The following is an 18017-nucleotide window of genomic DNA, read 5'->3' as shown; positions in this document are numbered from 1 at the left end:
CACCTAGGAAGACTCCTGCTAAGGCTGGGCTGGAGAGGGCAGTCTGCAGAAGGGGGTGGGGGTGACGGTGCATTGTTAGCAAGCTAGGTGAGAGTGTTCACATTGTGCTGGTACCCTGCAGGCAGGCGAGAGGGCAGGGGAGGGAAATGGTATCCACCAGCTCTTTTGTTCTTGCTGAAGTCTCCCAAAGATCCCTGCCCCTCCAGCATATGCTCTGAGATTCCTGAGCAAATCTCCTTCCCCTATATGCCAAGTATTTTTCATTCAAACAGCTGCTTCTATGCTGTATCTCCATGGGGCTGTTTGTTTCATTGTCTCTTTAAGGGCAGGGACTCAGTTTCCTATCACCCTCCAGCTGTCCCAGGGGTGGGCTCACTGATTTTTAACGTTCCAGCTGTTAAGCCCCACTGATTGTAAGAATGCACGGTTAGGTCATATGGTTTCCAAAGCCGAATGTTATGAGGATTCGTCTTCCCAGTACAGGTCCCTTGTGCCTGGGGTGCCTGGTCTGGGGTCTGCTCCTCTCCTTTCCCCAACCAGTGGGTCCCTCCCTCCTGCAGACCATCCTTAAGTCAGTTTAGTTCCCGATCACGTCATCGCCCTTCCTGCCATTTTCACTGTGGCCTCTCCTCTACATTTAGCTGTGGACAGTCTGTTCTGCCAGTCTTTGAGTCATGTTCTGGGCTATTTATACTGATGTGGGTGTTATATATGTGTATCTGTGGGATGAGGTGAGCCTAGGCCCCTCCTACTCTGCCATCCTCCCCAGAAGTCCCGTGATCACTTTCCTACCATTTTTAAGTTGTCCTTTTCTTGGTTCAGCATCTGCTTGGTTGTTATAAACCTTTGACTTTTCTCAAGAGTTCTGGCAATGTTGGTTCTAATAGTTGCTGTTTGTTCCTCAGTGTTTCTGCGGAGGGGCAGGACTTCGGAGCTGGCCACTCTGCCATTTTGCTGAGTATCCCCAGTGCGAGTGGATGCCTCACTTCTTAACTTCGTAGTGCACATCTCTGCTCCCTGCACTGTGCAAGGAAGTGAGACGGGAGGTTTGTAGTAAGACTTTCCTTTTGAGAAAAGTGTTCAATGAAACACGAAAGCCTATTTCAGAAGCCCGAGACCTTGCTGTGTTGGGTTTTGTGTCCATATTGGTCATAATGGTAAAAAAAACCTCTCCTCAGAAGAATCTATAGGCATATTAGCCTTTTTTTTTTTTTTATGATTAGTATCTTTTGGGTCCTCTGCAGATAAGTCATGAAGACATTCTCCAATGTTTTATTGAAGGAAATTTATTGTTTAAGCTTTTAATTCTGAGATCCAACCCAAATTAATTTTTGTGTTTGGTGTGATGTAGATATCAAGACTCATTTCCCCCCCTTTATTTATTCAGTTTTTCTAGCACCATTTATTGAAAAGACTTTCCTTTCCCCATTACACAGCTTTGCTACCGTAGTCAAAAGTCAATTAACTGTAAATGTATGGGCCTATATCTGGGCCCCATATTCTGTAACATTTATCCATTTACCTATCCTTATGCTAACATTATGCTGTCTTTATAGCAAGTTCTGGAATCAGCTTTATAGCAAGTTCTGGAATCAGGTAGCATGAGCCATTGCACTTTGCTCAAAATTGTTTTGACTGTTTCATAGCCCTTTGTTTTACCATGTAAACTTTAAAATCAACTTATCAGAGTTAAAATGCCTGTGTTGTTGGTGATTGCATTGAATCTATAGATCTATTTGGGGAGAGTTAACATCATAATAATGATGTATGTTCCAGTTCACAAACATTGTATATCTCTTCATTTAGGTCATTAATTTTTTTTCATGGTGTTTTGTAGTTTTCAGTGCAGCAGTCTTCTATGTCTTTTGTTAAATCTATTAAGTTTTAAGTGTTTAGGTCTTTTGATACTACTGTAAATAGAACTTAACTTTTCTTTGTATCTTCCAATTATTGGTAGTATGTAGAAATACGTATTTTTCTGTATATTGCCCTGTGTCCTTTGACTTTATTAAATAAGTCTAGTAGTTTTTCTTTAGTATTTCTTAGGTTGTTCTGTATAAACAATTGTTTTCTGCAAAATGTTTTTAGTTTTGTTTCTTTCCAATCTTTATGCTTTTTTTCCCCCTTACCTTATTGCATCACTTAGAAGCAATCTTGAGTAGAAAGGTGGTTGTGAATATCCCTACTTTGTTACCAGTTCTGAGGTGGGTGGCATTCAGTAGTTCACCATTAGCTATTATGCTAGCTGTAGGATTTGTATGGATTCTTTTGTTAGATTGAAGAAGTTCCTTTCTAGTCCTAGTTTTTTGAGAATTTCTAGTCCTAAAAGAGTATGGGATTTTAAATTTTTCTTCAATTATTATGATCATAATGCTTTTATCCTTTTTTTTCTATTAATATATTTCTATTAATAATATATTGATTTTTTTAAAAGATTTTATTTATTTATTTGACAGAGATAGAGATAGCCAGCGAGAGAGGGAACACAAGCAGGGGGAGTGGGAGAGGAAGAAGCAGGCTCATAGCAGAGGAGCCTGATGTGGGGCTCGATCCCACAACGCCGGGATCACGCCCTGAGCCGAAGGCAGACGTTTAACCGCGGTGCCACCCAGGCGCCCCTAGCTTTTTATCAATAATATATTGATTTTTGAATGTTAAACCAACCTTGCATCTTTGGAATAAATCCACTGGTCCCGATGTAGTGTCCTGGTTTTTGTTTCATTTGTGTAGTGCTGGATTTGATTTGGTAACATTTTGTTAATGACTTTCAGCATCTTTATTCATGAAGGACATAGATCTTTAACCTTATTTTCTTATCTTTGTTAGGTTTTGGTATCATGATTTTACTGGCCTCTTAAAGTGGGATGGGAAGTGTTTCCTCTTTACTTTCTGAGTTTGTATAAAATTGATATCAGTATCCTTAAATGTTTGATGAATTTATGGGATTGAATTTATTTATTTGATTGATTGATGAATTCACCACTGAAACCATCTGGTCCTGAAGGTTTCTTTGAGGGAAAATTTTTTGATAAACAATTTAATTTACTTAACAGGTATTGAGCTATTCAGATATTGTATTTTATTCTTATATCTGTTTTGGTAAATTCTGTGTTTCAAGGACTTTGTCCATTCCATGTAAGCTATCAAATTTACTGTTACAAGTTTTCCAAATATTCCCTTATTCTTTTAATGCCTGTAGGACCTGTAGTGACATACCTTCTTTCATCGTGGTGATACCGCTCTCATTTTGACATTGATAATTTGTTCCCTTTTTAAAACTAGTTTTGCTAGGAATTAATTTTATTAATCTTTTCAAAGAACTAATTTTTTTTTATTGTTTGTAAGTCTTCTATTCATTGATTTCTGTTCTTACCTTAAAAATCCCCCTTACTACTTAACTTTGGGTTTACTTTTTCTTTTTGTATCTTTCCTATTGTGGAAACTTACTTGGTTTTAAACCTCTTTTCTCATATGAGTATATAAAATTATTTCTCTCTAAGCATTGCTTTAGCTGCATCCCATAAATTTCAAAGTTGTATTTTCTCAATCATTCAGGTCAAAGTTTTTTCTAACTTCCATTGTGATTTATTTGATCCAAAGTTTATTTAGAAATATATTAATGTCCAAACGTTTGGGAATTTTCTTACCTTATTTTTTTCTTTTGATTTCAATTTCAATTCTTTGTGGCCAGAAAATATATTTCATAAGATTTCAATTTTTTGAAATTTGCTGAGACTTGTTTTACAGCACAGGATATGGCCTATCTCAGCAAATGTCCTGTGTACACTTGAAAAGAATGTATACCCTGTGGTAGTTAGGTGTCGTGTTCTGATTAGCATTAGGTCAAGACAGTGAGGAGTGTTGTTCAAATCGTCTGAAACTTTACTGATGTCTTCTTAAATGTTTCTGTCAACCACTGAGAAGAAGGTGCTACCTTTAGCATGTAATGTCATAAGATTTCTCTCCATTTCCCCCTCCCTAAGTCAAGTCTTTCTTCTGTGGCAGCAAAGCTGCTGGACTGGAGGACTGCCATTGCTGCAGATTGAGCACGGGGGTTGGGGAGTGGGTGGTGTGTAGACCTGTGCTGTTCTAACCTGAATCTTAAATAGGTTTTCAATGTGTTGGCCATCTCTGATCAATTTCTAGTGCCCTAAAATGGGCGCTTTTGACAATTTTTCTAGTCTGTCTATCTATCATCTATCTATCATCTATCTATCTATCTATCTATCTATCTATCTATCTATCTATTAGTGGAGGAGAATTGCTGGCCCCTTCTTTCTGTAATAATTAGAAGCTGATTTTATGGTAATGTTTTAATATGATGTCTTTAACCTTTATTAAAAATATTGAGAAGAACATTTCTGCGTCTTCTCTAAAACCTTTGTTGGAGGTTTTTTAAGTTATTAATGTTGTTTGTCCAGAAGAAGTGGGATAAACTCCCTTCGGGATGCAGGAGAGATGGCCCCTACGCCCTTTATGACTTACTTAGTTCCTTCGTAATACTCACCAGTTGAATCATAAGGACTTAAATATTTATTTGCTAGAAATGAATATTATAAATTAGAATTTTATTCTTGAAAACTCCTTTCATACCATAAAATACCAAGACATCACAAATGTTCTTCAAAATCATACAAGTGTTTGCTTTTACAAACATTATATAGAATTTCATTCAGTAAATACTTATTGAGAGATTCCCATGTGCCAGAGACTGTGCAGGCCCCAGGAATAATAACAAATGTACTCAGGAGGCATAGCCCTGCCCTCCCCGCAAAGCTAACAGTCCAGTTGGTGACAAAGATGGTTACGCAGGCAATTACAACCAAGTGTGATCTGGGCCATGGCAGAGGAAGTACAAGTGTTATGATTGTGCCCAGTATCTGTGTTTGCTCCTACAATTTTTTTTTCTGGTCTTTGGAATCCTTGAGGCTTTAGAAATAAAATACCATTAAAGCCTAGACTAGAGACATGTCTCCTATGGTACGTTTCTGAATGGTAAATACTTGGGGAGGGACATCCTATTCTAAATCTGGAATGTACATTAGATCACTTGGGAAGCTTTAAAAAAATACCCTTGCCTAGCTCCGCTTCTGAAGATTCTATCTTAATTGACCTGGTGAGGTCCAAGAACCAATTTGTTAAAGTACTCCATGATTTTAGCAAGCAGCCATAGTTCTGAACTATTAGGGCATTGGTTTCCAGTTTCCTCAACATTTGACACCTATAATAAAAGAAGCCTCCTTCAATGTTTTAGTTAAGTTTTCTGGGAAATCCTTCTTCACAATACTTATGGCTTCCTTCTACTGCTCTGGTGTCTGGTAGAGAGTGAGCCCTTATTGTCAACACTTCGAGATTCTAAAGAACATGGGCACTCATTCCCCCCGCCCCTCACTCACTCATCCCCAAGTGAGTTGGAGAAATTCATCTGATGGGTTAGAGTCGGACACTCGCTGAGCCACTTTCTGCATAGCAGTAGATGTAGTTACTTTGCTCTACCCATATCCTTTGCTTCTATCCCACAGTGATAATACAAATAGCTCAATGGTACTTACTGAATGCTTACCATATGCCAGCTGCTGTCCTGAGCCTTTTACATGAATGAATTCATTACATCCTCATACCAACCCCATGATGCACATTCTGTGGTTATACCATTTTAGATATGAGGAGGCTAAAGCTTAATGAGGTTAAGTAACTTGTCTGAGGACACACTGTCATTGGATGGGATTTCAGTGCAGACCACCTGGCTCCAGAGCATATTCTCCTAAGCTCTATGCCGCTCCCTGGCTAAGCGCACACTTGCTGGCTGGCCGTCTCCATTCTTCTGGTAACTGGGTCCGTAAGCCTCTCTGCGCAGCTTGCTGCGTGAAAGTACCCCAAGTCGTCTTAGTAGGTGCAACTCTACTCCCAAGTGGGTACCATGGTCCAGAATTGAGGAGGGGGATGAGAATTCCCTTGAATCAACACATACTTAGACTTTAAATTGTCTGGGAGTTCTGCACTTAAGGATTTGGAATCTCTAACAATTTTGGGCTTAACAGTTTCTCATCTCAAAGAGACCCTTAACTCATACTACACACTTCTTTGGATTTTACTTTGCTCGTTCTTAAGGATTTTGAAAAGCAATGCCTTTGTTAAGTGGCACAAGGATTCTCTATATATGATTATGCATCCATGAAAAAAAGTTCCCTACCTTACAAATCAGTTCATTGTGATTGTGTGTTGCTATTGATTATACTAGTCTAGTCCAACCAACTACATGGCTCCGGCTGCCACGGTCACATGGCTTTACACACGAGTTTTGCTCGTCACTCACGGTGTTTTATTTCTAAGAGCAAAGGTTATTAAAGTTCAGGTGTTTTAACTAAAGCCACTGTAAGTAGAAGGTTGCTAGTAACAGAAAAAAGTTTTCCTTCCCTGGTAAACTTGAATTAGCTAATGAGAATTCTGTAATACCTAGTATTTTCCTTTTTATCTAAATACAAATCTTCGTTTTAGCAGACTGCATAAAGATTGTTTTAGAAAATATTCTAAGTTTCACTATATGTTAATTATTAAAACCACTGTAAACACTTTCTTAAAGTAGGTATTGATTTTAACTCTAGTTCATTGCTGTATAGCAGGGATGGGAAACTACAGCTCATGGTCCAAATCTGGCTGCTGCCAGTTTTCGTAAAGTTTTATTGGAACATATTCATGTTCCTTCTATGTGTTATCCATTGCTGCTTTCACCTTATAATGGCAGAATTGAGTAATTGCAACAGAAACTGGCCCACGAAACCTAAAATCGTTTCTACCTGGCTCTTTCCGAGTAAGTCCGCTGTTGCGTGCTGTAGTACAGCGCCCCCGCCCCGCTCCCGGCTTCTATCCCATCATGCCTGATTTGCTGCTTCTCCTTTTGTCTTGTGTTCCTGATTTTTTCTTTTACAAGTGAATAACTATTACCTCATTCAGGATAGCATTTTTATTTTTATTTATTTTAAATATTTTATTAATTTATTTGACAGCGAGAGAGAGAGAGCGCGCACACAAGCAGAGGGAGTGGGAGAAGGAGAAGCAGGCTCCCCCCTGAGCAGGGAGCCCAATGTGGGGGCTCGATGCAGGGCTCGATCCAGGACCATGGGATCAGGACCCAAGCCAAAGGCAGAGGCTTAACTGACTGAGCCACCCAGGCGCCCCCAGGTTAGCATTTTTAAAGGAACAAAACAAAACGCAACTGCCCCCTTATTTGTGCAGTACTGTTATTTGTCAGTGATTCTCTGGCGAAAATAAGTTACCCTGACCACAGTTTTACTAATACAAGGTAAACCTTTTCAAGTTTATATGATCAAGTATTTTTTCAGCTCAGAAAATCTTTTATTATAACTTTATTTTTATTTTATTTGTTTTGTCTTTTCTTCTTTAAGAATTCATATTGCTTCAGGGTTGGTGATCCAGACCAACCTCTTTGTCATTTTCATCTCTTTATCCTCCCCAAGCCGCACTGGATGACAACACATTGAGAGCAAAATCACCTCTTTTATTCTCTGCTGTGATATTTCTGTTCTTTTACCTGCATCCAAATGTGTTTCACTGGATTTTTTAATCTTTTTTTTTTTTCATCTTAGCCAGTTTTCTTTTCTTTTCAGCCTGTATCTGTTGGTATCTGCTCTTGCTATTCTCTGCTGCGGTTTCCTAAGAGGCCATTTCTTTTTGCCTCCTAGTAAAATCGCCAAGCAGATACTTCTGAAGCTTTTCCTGTTTCCTAGAGAAGGGTATTTTCTAAGATAAGATTTTATTCTGTTTTCAGAGTAACATACATATGGGGCCCATGCAGATTTGTTGTTGATACTTTTTTTTCCTATTTACCAATCTTTAAATGAGGAGGGACCTGATGTTTGTCAACACACAGGATGGGCAGATTGCTCCCCACCAACACCTTCTCTGTGGGTGTGGCAGGAATATTCTTCTTAGACCTAAAGCTCAGTGGTAACTTGATAGCCATTGCACGGCTGTACCACAGCTTATTTTTCTATCCCTGTGTCCATGGAGGTCTGGGATTCTAGGTTAGGGGCGTCATGGAAAGTCCTGCTGTGCACATTCTCGTCATGCCTGTTGGTACACATACTTCTGGATTTCTACTGAGTATGTATCTAGGAGATGAAAAGCCAGGCCATGGGGTATGCATGCTTTCAGACTTAGCAGATAAGGTCAATGTACTATGAATATCAAGCCAAAACTACAAAAAGAAATATTCAGTAACATTTCCTTTTGCTTGATTCAGCAAGCGAGAATATCCTCCTAGTTAACGAACTGTTGAAATGAGAAATGAGAAAATTTTCTCTTGAAGTACAGCATCTGGGAAACCGAAAAGAATAAACTCCTTCATTTGGTTATTATTACTGAAAATCATTTTAGGTTATTGGAAGTTTATGGAGAAGGGAGATCTTTCCTCATGAATTATACATTGCCAACTCCGTAAGAGGTGCACATTTTGGGAGGAGCATAGACGATGGAATTCCATGTGATGATTTATACAGCTTCTTTTTAAAAAGATAATCTGTAAAAAAAAAAAAACCACAAAAAAAACCAACAAAAGTTTGATTATGTCATCTTTTAAGTAACAATCATTAGACCAGTACATCCAAAAAATTACTGTGATGCGATTACACAGAGCCTTGGTTCAGAAGCCAGACATCACCAGACATATCCCCGCTCTGCCACTTATGAGCCCCATGATCCAAATGTTTCTTAACTCACAGGGTCTCAGTTTCCAAATCACAGGACTTACAAACCTTACATTAACTGGATTATAACTGAAAACTTAATATGTATACACTGTAAAAAAAATTCAAACTACAAAAGGACATAAACATGAGGAAAATATATCTATTCCCCCCCCCCAGTCCCCAGGCCTACCGACGAATACTTAACCAAGTTCTTATTGATCTTTCCAGAAATATTTTGTGTATATTGTAGGCCTCAGGAATGTATATATGTTTGTATATATCCATATATATTTCTAGCCTTTAATTAAGGAACAGGACACATATGAGAAAATAAGAGAAAACCAATGTGCAGCTTAGTGAATTCATGTTAAATATTCGTCTGTGTAAATACCACCCAGGTCAAGAAGTCCTATAAGCTCCCACTTACTCCTTCCCAATCACAACACTCTATCTTCTAGAAGTTATCACTATTCTGATTTTTGTTTGGTTTTTACAGTATTCACTTCCTTGATTCTTTGTATCTTTACCTCCTAAGTATGCAATCCCAAATGCCAGAGTTCGGGCTGATTTTAGACTTTGTATAAAGAGATCCATACTGTAGATTTCTTTTCTGGATTTGGCATCTTTTGATACTTGCTCTATTTGTGAGATTCATCCCTGCTGTACTTAGCTCTGCTTCGTTCATTTTAACTGCTATGTAGTAGGAACTGACAAACTTTTTCTGCAGAGCGCCTGATAGTAAATATTTTAGGCTTTGTGGTCCCATAAACAAAATTGAGGATATTATGTAGGTCCTCAACAAGAGAAAACAAATTTTCACAAAATGTCTGATAAAATTCAAAGGCAATATAGAGGTAATAATAATTGACTACAGGTTTGTTTTTAATACAGGTCTACTAATGAGAAAAGTGGAAGTCTTATTTAGGGGATGACATTTTGCTTAATTGAGGTTCAGATCATCAACATTGATTACATATCACCAATAGCAGATAAACATTTGCAATGAGACCCCCAGCACCCTCCCCCCCATTTCAGCTTTGAAAATGTCCGTCACACAGATAGGTGCTGCCAACACTGATATCAATCTGTGAGCATATGCTTTTAATTGTGCATATTGATTGCTTGTGAGGCATTTACAGAACTCCATTACATTCTTCTCTTGATATTTCCCTCTTAACATGTCATTACAATGCATATTCATTGCTTCCACTTGAAGGTTAAGTGGACATTCCTCCATCGCACAGTTCGTTAGCAAAATTTCCTTTGCGCTTGTTTCAGAGTCCAAAAAAATGCTCCTGGAGGTGTAAACTCAGAAAACATATTCACTGCAAATATGTGTGGGAATTAAAATCTTGCTTCTTGTTTTAACTTGTGACAGCACAGGAAGTATAGAAAGCAGCTTGCCATTACTTGTGATTCAATGTTAGCTGCCATTGAAATGACTTTACCATAGTGTAAGTTCTGCCCTATAAGCTCTGTTTCGCCTTGTGATTTTAGGTTGGATTCATCAAAAAATATTATCAAGTCTACAGCAAAAGCTAATTTCCAAAGCCATTCAGTATTTCATAATAGTGGATAAGGGTAGTAATTAGAAAAAATCTCAATCTTAATCTGAGCTCAAAAACTCACACTGAAAGGTTCCAGTGCTAAGCCATCAAGTATCAGCGAGGTAGGCAAGTCAGGACATACAGCTATTTCTGACCAAAAAAATAATAATAATAATAATAAATGATGGAACAATAAATTAACAATGGTTAAATCCATGAGACTGAGTGAAGATCACTATTGAAACAGCTGGTTATATAACACACCATAGATTCAAACATGTGTTCACCAGTAAAAGGTTTATCCACTAAAAATCTGACATTCTGTGGGGAAATTTGGCCATGCATTCGGGCTCCTCTCGCTTGTAATCCATCACGTCAGCCCTTACTGATTTTAAAAGCCTTGCTGGTTTCTGTTTCCCCTAGTAAATAAAGACCCTCTGCCCTTGGCAAGCCTGAGCCCCAGCTTGTACCCAAACTGGACCAGTGCCCCAAGGCAAGAAAATGGCCAGTGATCTCAGATCACTTAGGAAGGACTTTCCTCTCTGCTGTTACAGTTCATCTAGTCCCTTCGATTTCCATAGCTCTCCAATGTCTTTAAAAATATGATGTTTACAACATATCCATTATTTTCTCCAAATGTTGCAGCTACCTACTACAACCCACCTGAAATCAGAAGACATGTCTATTTTCTGTTTCATTAAATTCTTTTTTCCCCAACTTATGCATGTTTTTCTTCAAATTTTTGTTTTTTCTTTCCTTTTGCTTTTTTGCATCTAATTGTTCTTTTTATAATTTCTTGAAAAGGACGCCTAATCTTACTTTCATCTTTTCAAATAAATGCCTTTAAGACTACAAATTTCTAAGCACCACATTAATAGCGTTCCACAAATTTGATACATAGAATTTTTGTCATTTTTCAGTTCCAAGTATTTTCTAGTTCTATTATGACACTTTCTTTGATGAACAGATTATTTATATCTGTATTTCTTAATTTTCAAACGTATTAGAATTATCTTGTCATTGATTTCTAGTTTCATTGCATTTTTATTAAAGAACACACTTTGCAGGATTTCAGCTATTCGAAATGGTTGACACTCGCTTTATGACCATATATATTCAGTTTTTGTGCATGTTTGCTGTGCGTATTCTTAAATAATATGCATTCTGTGGTTGGTAGGTATAAAATTGTATAAATGTGCATTAAGTCAAATTTCTTAATTATTTCAAGCCTTCCGTTTCTTATTTTCCCTCTGATTGCTCCATCAGTTCCCGACAGAGATTAAACTGTCTAGCACCGTTTGGATTTGTTTCCCTGTGCGGGCCTACTAAGTTTGCTGTACAAAGTCTGAGGCCATGTTACTAGATACATTCCTCTTTGCGACTCATACCTTCCCAGTGAATTAAAATCGTTATGAAGCATCCCTCATTTTGTGTGGTAGGGCTTTCTGCCTTAAAGTTGTCTTTGTCTAATATTAATATCGTTATGTCTGCTTTCCTGTGGATGATGTTTTCACGGTATCTTTTTTTTATCCTTTAACCTGTAAGCATTCTGTATATTTAGATTTTGTATATGCCTCTTACAAACGGCATTTATTTTTATTCAGTCTGGCAAATTCTGACTTTGAGCGATTAGCTGTTTACATTTAACATAAATTAATGATGAATCAATGATAAACACCTACAGTTTTATTCAGTGCCTTCTATTGGTTCTGTTTCCTTTTTCTCTCCCTTCTATCTTCCTCTTATACCGAGTGGGGCTTTGCTCCACTTTCTCCTGTTAGTTCAGATGTCCTGCGTCTGTCTCCTGTGCTTTAGGGGCTACCTCAGAGGTTGGACTGTCGCCTTGAGTCATCAAAGACAATGCTAAATAATACTTTACTCCCCTCCTAGGTAATGCAGATGCCTCAAAACAATTTAGCCCACACACGGATTTTGGACTCCCACACTACGTATGCTGTGTAACTGTAATGCCACTGGTGTTGCTTTTTCTTATTGTTTAATGCAGTCAATAAATATCCACATGTTCTTTATTTATCTCTGACTTTCCAACTGGGATAATCTTCCTTCTATTTGAAAAACCCCCTTTAGTAATTTCTTGTAGTGAAGATCTCCTAGTGACAAATTTTGTTTCATTTATCTGAAAATGTCTTTCACTGTCATTCTCAAAGGATATATTTGCATGGTATAGAATCCCATGTTATTACACTATTTCAGCATTTTGAAGCTATCATTCTGTTATTTTCTGCCTTTGTTTCTGATGAGGAGTCAACTTCAGGTTAATTATTGCTCTTCTGAAAGTAATTCACAGCCTTTTCCTCTGAAAACTTTTAAGATTTTTTTTCTTTTGTTTTCAGCAGTCATATTAAAATGTATGTAGGTATAGTTTTTTTAATATTTTTCTTCTTGGGGTTAAGAAGGGTTGTTAAATATTGAGTCTTTCACTGGTTTGTAAAAATTCACATTTCATAGGATTTCCCAACATATTTCTTCTCTTAGTAGTCAAATTTCTTGAATCAGTGGTCCAGTCCTACTATCCTTCTGTCTCTTCCTAACGAGTAAGTTATCCTACATCTACCGTTGCACCTCCTCTGTGGTTTCCACCTTTTTGTTCCTTTATTCTTTCTAGGTAAATCCTTCTGACCTATCTTCTAATTTATTAGTTTTCTCTGTAGCTGTATTTATCCTGCTCTTAAATCCATTCATTGAGTTTCTCATGTTGATTACTGTATTTTTAGATTCTAGAATTTCTATTTTCCTCAAATCTGCTATATCATTTGTATCATTTCCAGTTCTCCTGAAAATTTCGATGTTGACTTTTATCTCTTTAAACTAAGTGTCTTAGCTCAGGCTGCTTTAACAAAATACCTTAACTGGGTAGCTTAAACAACAGAAATTCATTTTTTCACAGTTCTGGAGGCTAGGAATCTGAGATCAAGATGTCAGCATGGCCGGTTTCTGAGGTGAACTCTCTTCCTGGTTTGTAGATGGCTGCCTTCTTGCCATGTCCTCACATGGTAGGGAAAAAGAGAGAACAAGCTCTCTGGTGTCTCTTCTTGTAAGGGCACCATTTCCATCATGGGGGACCCGCCCTCATGATCTCATCTAAGCCAATTATCTCCCACAGCCCTCATCTCCAAATACCATGATATTGGAGGTCAGGGCTTTAACATCTGAATTTTGGAGGGACACAAGTCTGTAGTACTTCATCCCAGACCCCCCTCCAAATTCATGTCCTTCTCACATGCAAAATACACTCATTCCATCCCAATAGCCCCAAAGTCTTAACTCATTAGAGCATCAACTAAGTCTCATTTAAATATCCTCTAAATCAGGTATGGGTGAGAGTCAGGGTATGATTCATCCTGAGGCAAATTCCTCTCCAGCTGTGAACCAGATGAGTTATGTACTTTTTTTTTTTTTAAGATTTATTTATTTATTTCGGAGACAGAGAGAGAGAATCCCAAGCAGATGCCATGCTGAACACAGAGCCTGACATGGGGCTTATTCTCATGACCCTGAGATCATGACCTGAGCTGAAATCAAGAGTTGGACATTTAACCAACTGAGCCACCCAGGCGCCCCTAGTCCCAGCTAGGAGCTGGAATCCCAACCCAAATGGAGGAGGCTTACCAGGGCCTCCAGCATGATCCTAGTTTTTGTCCCCCTAGTTTTACAAAGCTGGTGAAAGTATCACTCAGCTTTTTAGCCCCATTATCTAGAATGTGCATATTCCCTCGAGGTGGGGGGCGGGGAAGTGGCTGCAAATGCCAGAATCAACTCCCTGAATTTGTCTTCTCTTAGATGTTTGCCCAGGATTCCTCACTATAAGCTCTCCATTGTCTTCAAGCTGATTAAGAATATTTTAAAATCAATGGTCCATGCCCACATCCCTAAGCATTATTAAATAATCTCACATCTGTCCTTCCCTCCTTCCCACAGAGAAGGAAGAGAGAGTACATACGATGGGGGCAACTAAGCATCATGTTCCAAACATTAATAAAGCAGTAAAGAGATGCTTTATACTCAGAAGTAAATGCAGACATACTCAATTTGAACTATGTAAATTATTAATCTTATTAAATTTTCATGTAAGAAAAATGACTATCCAAGTATTGAAGGTGATTTTTTTATCACAATAATAAGATAGGCAAAATGCTATGGTCCTTGAATTTATATGATATAGATGTATGGATAATGTTACATGTAAATACATGGTTTATATCTTTGGGGGATTTCAGAGGTTATTTCATTATTAATTAAAAACAAAAAATTTTCTGCTGTGCTATTTTATAGCCATAGCTTGGTATTTAAGAGTTTATCAGTTTTCTCTCTGTTTTCTTTCTTAACTGCCCCCTCATTTCAATATTCCTTCCGTGATCCTCTTTGATTGAAACTTAAGGTCCACTAGATTCCCTTGCAGAGGGTCTATTGGTCACATAAGCCCAGGCAAACCTCTAGTGAAGGGAAATTATTGTATAAACTTACACAGTTAGTGGCAGAGCTGGTTAACACTCAAATCTTCTGAACGCCAGGCTCAAATCTCCCCGTAAGCCTTGTGCCTTCCCTATCCCGATCGCATACTCTCAGGCCAGAATAGCAGATGGTGTGCTTGAGCAAAGGAGGTTGAGAGAGACGGTGTAGGCAAAGGGTTCACTCCCTTTCTTCTGAGAATTCTCATAAGAATTGTACTTTCAGTTCACTCCCTAGCTCTGTTTTCTAGCTCTGTTCTCCTAGTAATTCAGTAAGGTAGTTTGTATCAACTATGTTACTAGGCAACACTACCTGACCTCCAGGTGGTAACTAGCATTTGATTGGAAGGAGTTATAAATGAACTAGTAATACCTAATGGGAAACCAGAGGTTTGAGTTTTCCTGAGTGTGCTGACTTTTGCAACCAAGTGCATCCATTAGGGGGCCCTGGACAACATGCCTATGGAATCATTACAAGACATCCTGGCCCCTGAGGCACGGAAACCAGGGCAGGTCTGCGCCTACCCAATGTAAATCTCTTCCTTGCACCTGAGCTCTGTAACCAGGGGGACTAAATAGCTATGAGTTCATCTGTGTGGACACGGCAAGAGCTTCCACATAAAGAGAAACATGGCTGCTGCCCTGCCCGAAGCTGTGGTTCTATTTATCTGAGTTAGACAGATACTCAACTCCTATCAAACCTGGTCTGTGTTAGTCTTGAGAATAGGAATGTTTAGTTGAGCCTCAGACCAGCTCCTGGTGGGCACTGCAGGCGGCATCTGAGCTAGAATTGGACAGGCTGTGCCTCACGCTGTGCTTACAACCAGCGTGATGAGACAGGGATACCCTGTCTACTCCCTCAGAACAAGCTGCTTTTTATAACACGACACATTGTACAGCTTTATTTGTGATGGAATACCACCATGTGCTTTAAGGACCCATAAAAAATTATCTAGAATCCTGTTTTCTGGACACAAGAGTCTGATTGCTATGACGTCATCTCTGTTCTCTAAGAATTTCAGTAGTAGATTGCATGACCTAGATGAAATGTGTCCATTTGAATGGGAGTGTGTCACTTCCTTAAACACATGATGGTTGTTGGAGTAGAGAGATGGCGGGACGCCGCCGCCCCTCCTGCTTCCTTTCAGATGAGAAACAAACTCACCTTAGCTGCGTTTCTCATTTTTGAGTTTCTTCCTCAGGTGACTTGTCGGTGTGTGAGGCCGCCTCCTCTTGCTGCCGCTGCACAAAATCCCTGTTGACCATGTCCTCTGCGTGGCTGTGGATGATCTGGTGGGCGGCAAGGATATGCTTCCGCTGGGCGGTCCGCACTGCGCCAAAGCGACAAGAAATTTTACTCGGAAAGTCTGAACAGAATCATCCCAAAGATTTTCAAGAAAGTAGTGACGGAAATGAGCGTCCTGTAACCCACATACTCCGTTGCTGAAGCTGATGAGACGCAGCAACAGTGACCGGCTCCCCGAAGTACGCCTTCTGCAGGGGAGCGGACCGGGGCTGATTACGGCTGCGCCCCCGTCCCGTCGTGCTCCCCCTCACCGGGCTGCCCTCCCCTGCAATGCCTGCGCTCCAAATCCTACCCTTTCGACAGAGCCCAGCAGGTCCCAGCTCCTCCAGGAAGTCTCCCCGGACTGGGCCGGCCCGCATTTACCATCGCCACGCTTGAGTTCGTCCAAACGCACGCGGCACTGAAGCACTCGGTGTGAGTTCCGTTTTGTTTTTTAACTAGGTTGTAGTGACTTAAAGGTAGACACCTTGTCTCCTACTTCTCTTTGAGCCTTTGTTCCTAACAGGGAAGATACTTGTTGGCTGATGATGAGTTTCCGAGCTCATGGCTTTAGAAGGTGGTCTTCGCTCCATACTCTAAGGATATTTGTCATCAAGGATTAGTGCATTAAGCATCCCGTTTCCCTCGGAAGGGACTAATCATGATGATGATGATGTTAGCACTTAGCATTTGTCCTTACTTTGTACCAGGCACTGTTTTAAGCAGTTGGCATATATTCATTTAAACCACCCCCACGACCCTAAAAGACTATTAACAATATCCCCATTTTCAGATAAGGAAACGGAGACACAGAGAGATTAAGTAATTTGCCCAAAATCATACAGCTAGTAAAGGACAGTAAAAAATGCTATGGATTCTGTGCTATTCAGGTGTCAGCGAGCTGTTTTTTTTTTTTTAAGATTAATTAATTAATTAATTGAGAGAGAGAGAGAGAGAGAGAGCATGCACACGCACAAGCAGTGGGAGCAGCAGGCAGAGGGAAAGGGGGAAACAGAGTCTCCTCCGGGCAGGGAGCCTGACGCCGAGCTCGATCCCAGGATCACAACCCCAGCTGAAGGCAGATGCTCAACAAACCGACCCCCCCAGGCGCCCCCCAGCAAGTTTATAGGGGATAAATCTCACAGCAATTTCCACTTCACAGCAGTATGGTTGAAAGAATGGGGACTTTGGAGCCACACAGACCATGGTTCAAATCCGTAAGTCATACAAAATCTCTAAGCACTAATTTCCATAATTGAAAAATGAGAATACATCTACAGCTATTTTAAGAAATTGAGATAGGTACTTTTTAAATGCTTAGTAGAGTCTAGAACTTAGCATGCACTTAAAATTTGGTAGTTACTGTTATTTCACATCTATATACGGGTCTCTTCAAGGTCTTTTCAATCATGCAATATCTCAAAATGGTCTGTATATATTATCTTAATTTGGGGTAAAGAGTATATATAATACATATGGTTCTTTTATTTGAAAAGAGAAACAAAAGGTCCTAGTGTGTGCTCCCTGTCCAGAGAAGAGGCTAAGGACTTGCCCCGCTTCCCCACAGACAAGTCCCACAGGATTCCTTCAGCTCAAGTGCCTCCTCCAGCTCCTTCCTCTCAGAGCCCAGAGAAGCTAGGGGAAGGGGTCACTGGTAACTATTAGACACACTATTTCCCTGCCTCCTTCAATTCCCTCAGTTAGAATTGACCTGAAGCAGGCTGACCTTGCTTTGGACCTGGAAAAATAAAAAGGAGCTGCATATTTTCTTACAGATTCAGAAAACACAAGATCCCTTTTATAAGGTAACAAAGAAACATGGATTATTTTATCTGAAAATTAAATACTGTTGGCATAAGGACTATCCTACACCGCTGACGGGAGTATGAATTAGAACAATCTTTTTGTGGGGGCTATTTGGTAGTATCCAGCAAAAGTAAAATGCACATACCCCATTTCCAGCACCGTACTGCTAGGAATTTACTATCAGTAGCATGACCAGGATAGG

General features: G+C 39.5%; 1 protein-coding gene across 1 annotated transcript in view; it reads right to left on the bottom strand.

Moving 5' to 3' along the window:
• Window positions 1-8357: 8357 nt before the first annotated feature.
• Window positions 8358-18017, bottom strand: part of CFAP91 (cilia and flagella associated protein 91) — a 96119-nt gene continuing 86459 nt past the window's right edge. Inside the window, exons 17-18 of the mRNA XM_008708195.2 lie at window positions 15890-16055; window positions 8358-8539 (exon numbers count right to left, since the gene is read on the bottom strand). Coding sequence (XP_008706417.1) covers window positions 15904-16055 — 152 coding nt within the window. The 3' untranslated portion in view covers window positions 8358-8539; window positions 15890-15903. The remainder of the gene's footprint in view (window positions 8540-15889; window positions 16056-18017) is intronic.

The sequence above is a fragment of the Ursus maritimus genome, unplaced genomic scaffold, assembly GCF_017311325.1.
Source record: "Ursus maritimus isolate PB19 unplaced genomic scaffold, ASM1731132v1 scaffold_4, whole genome shotgun sequence".
Classification (NCBI taxonomy): domain Eukaryota; kingdom Metazoa; phylum Chordata; class Mammalia; order Carnivora; family Ursidae; genus Ursus; species Ursus maritimus.
Note: the sequence above shows the minus strand (reverse complement) of the source record. Positions and strands in the feature narration are given on the sequence as shown.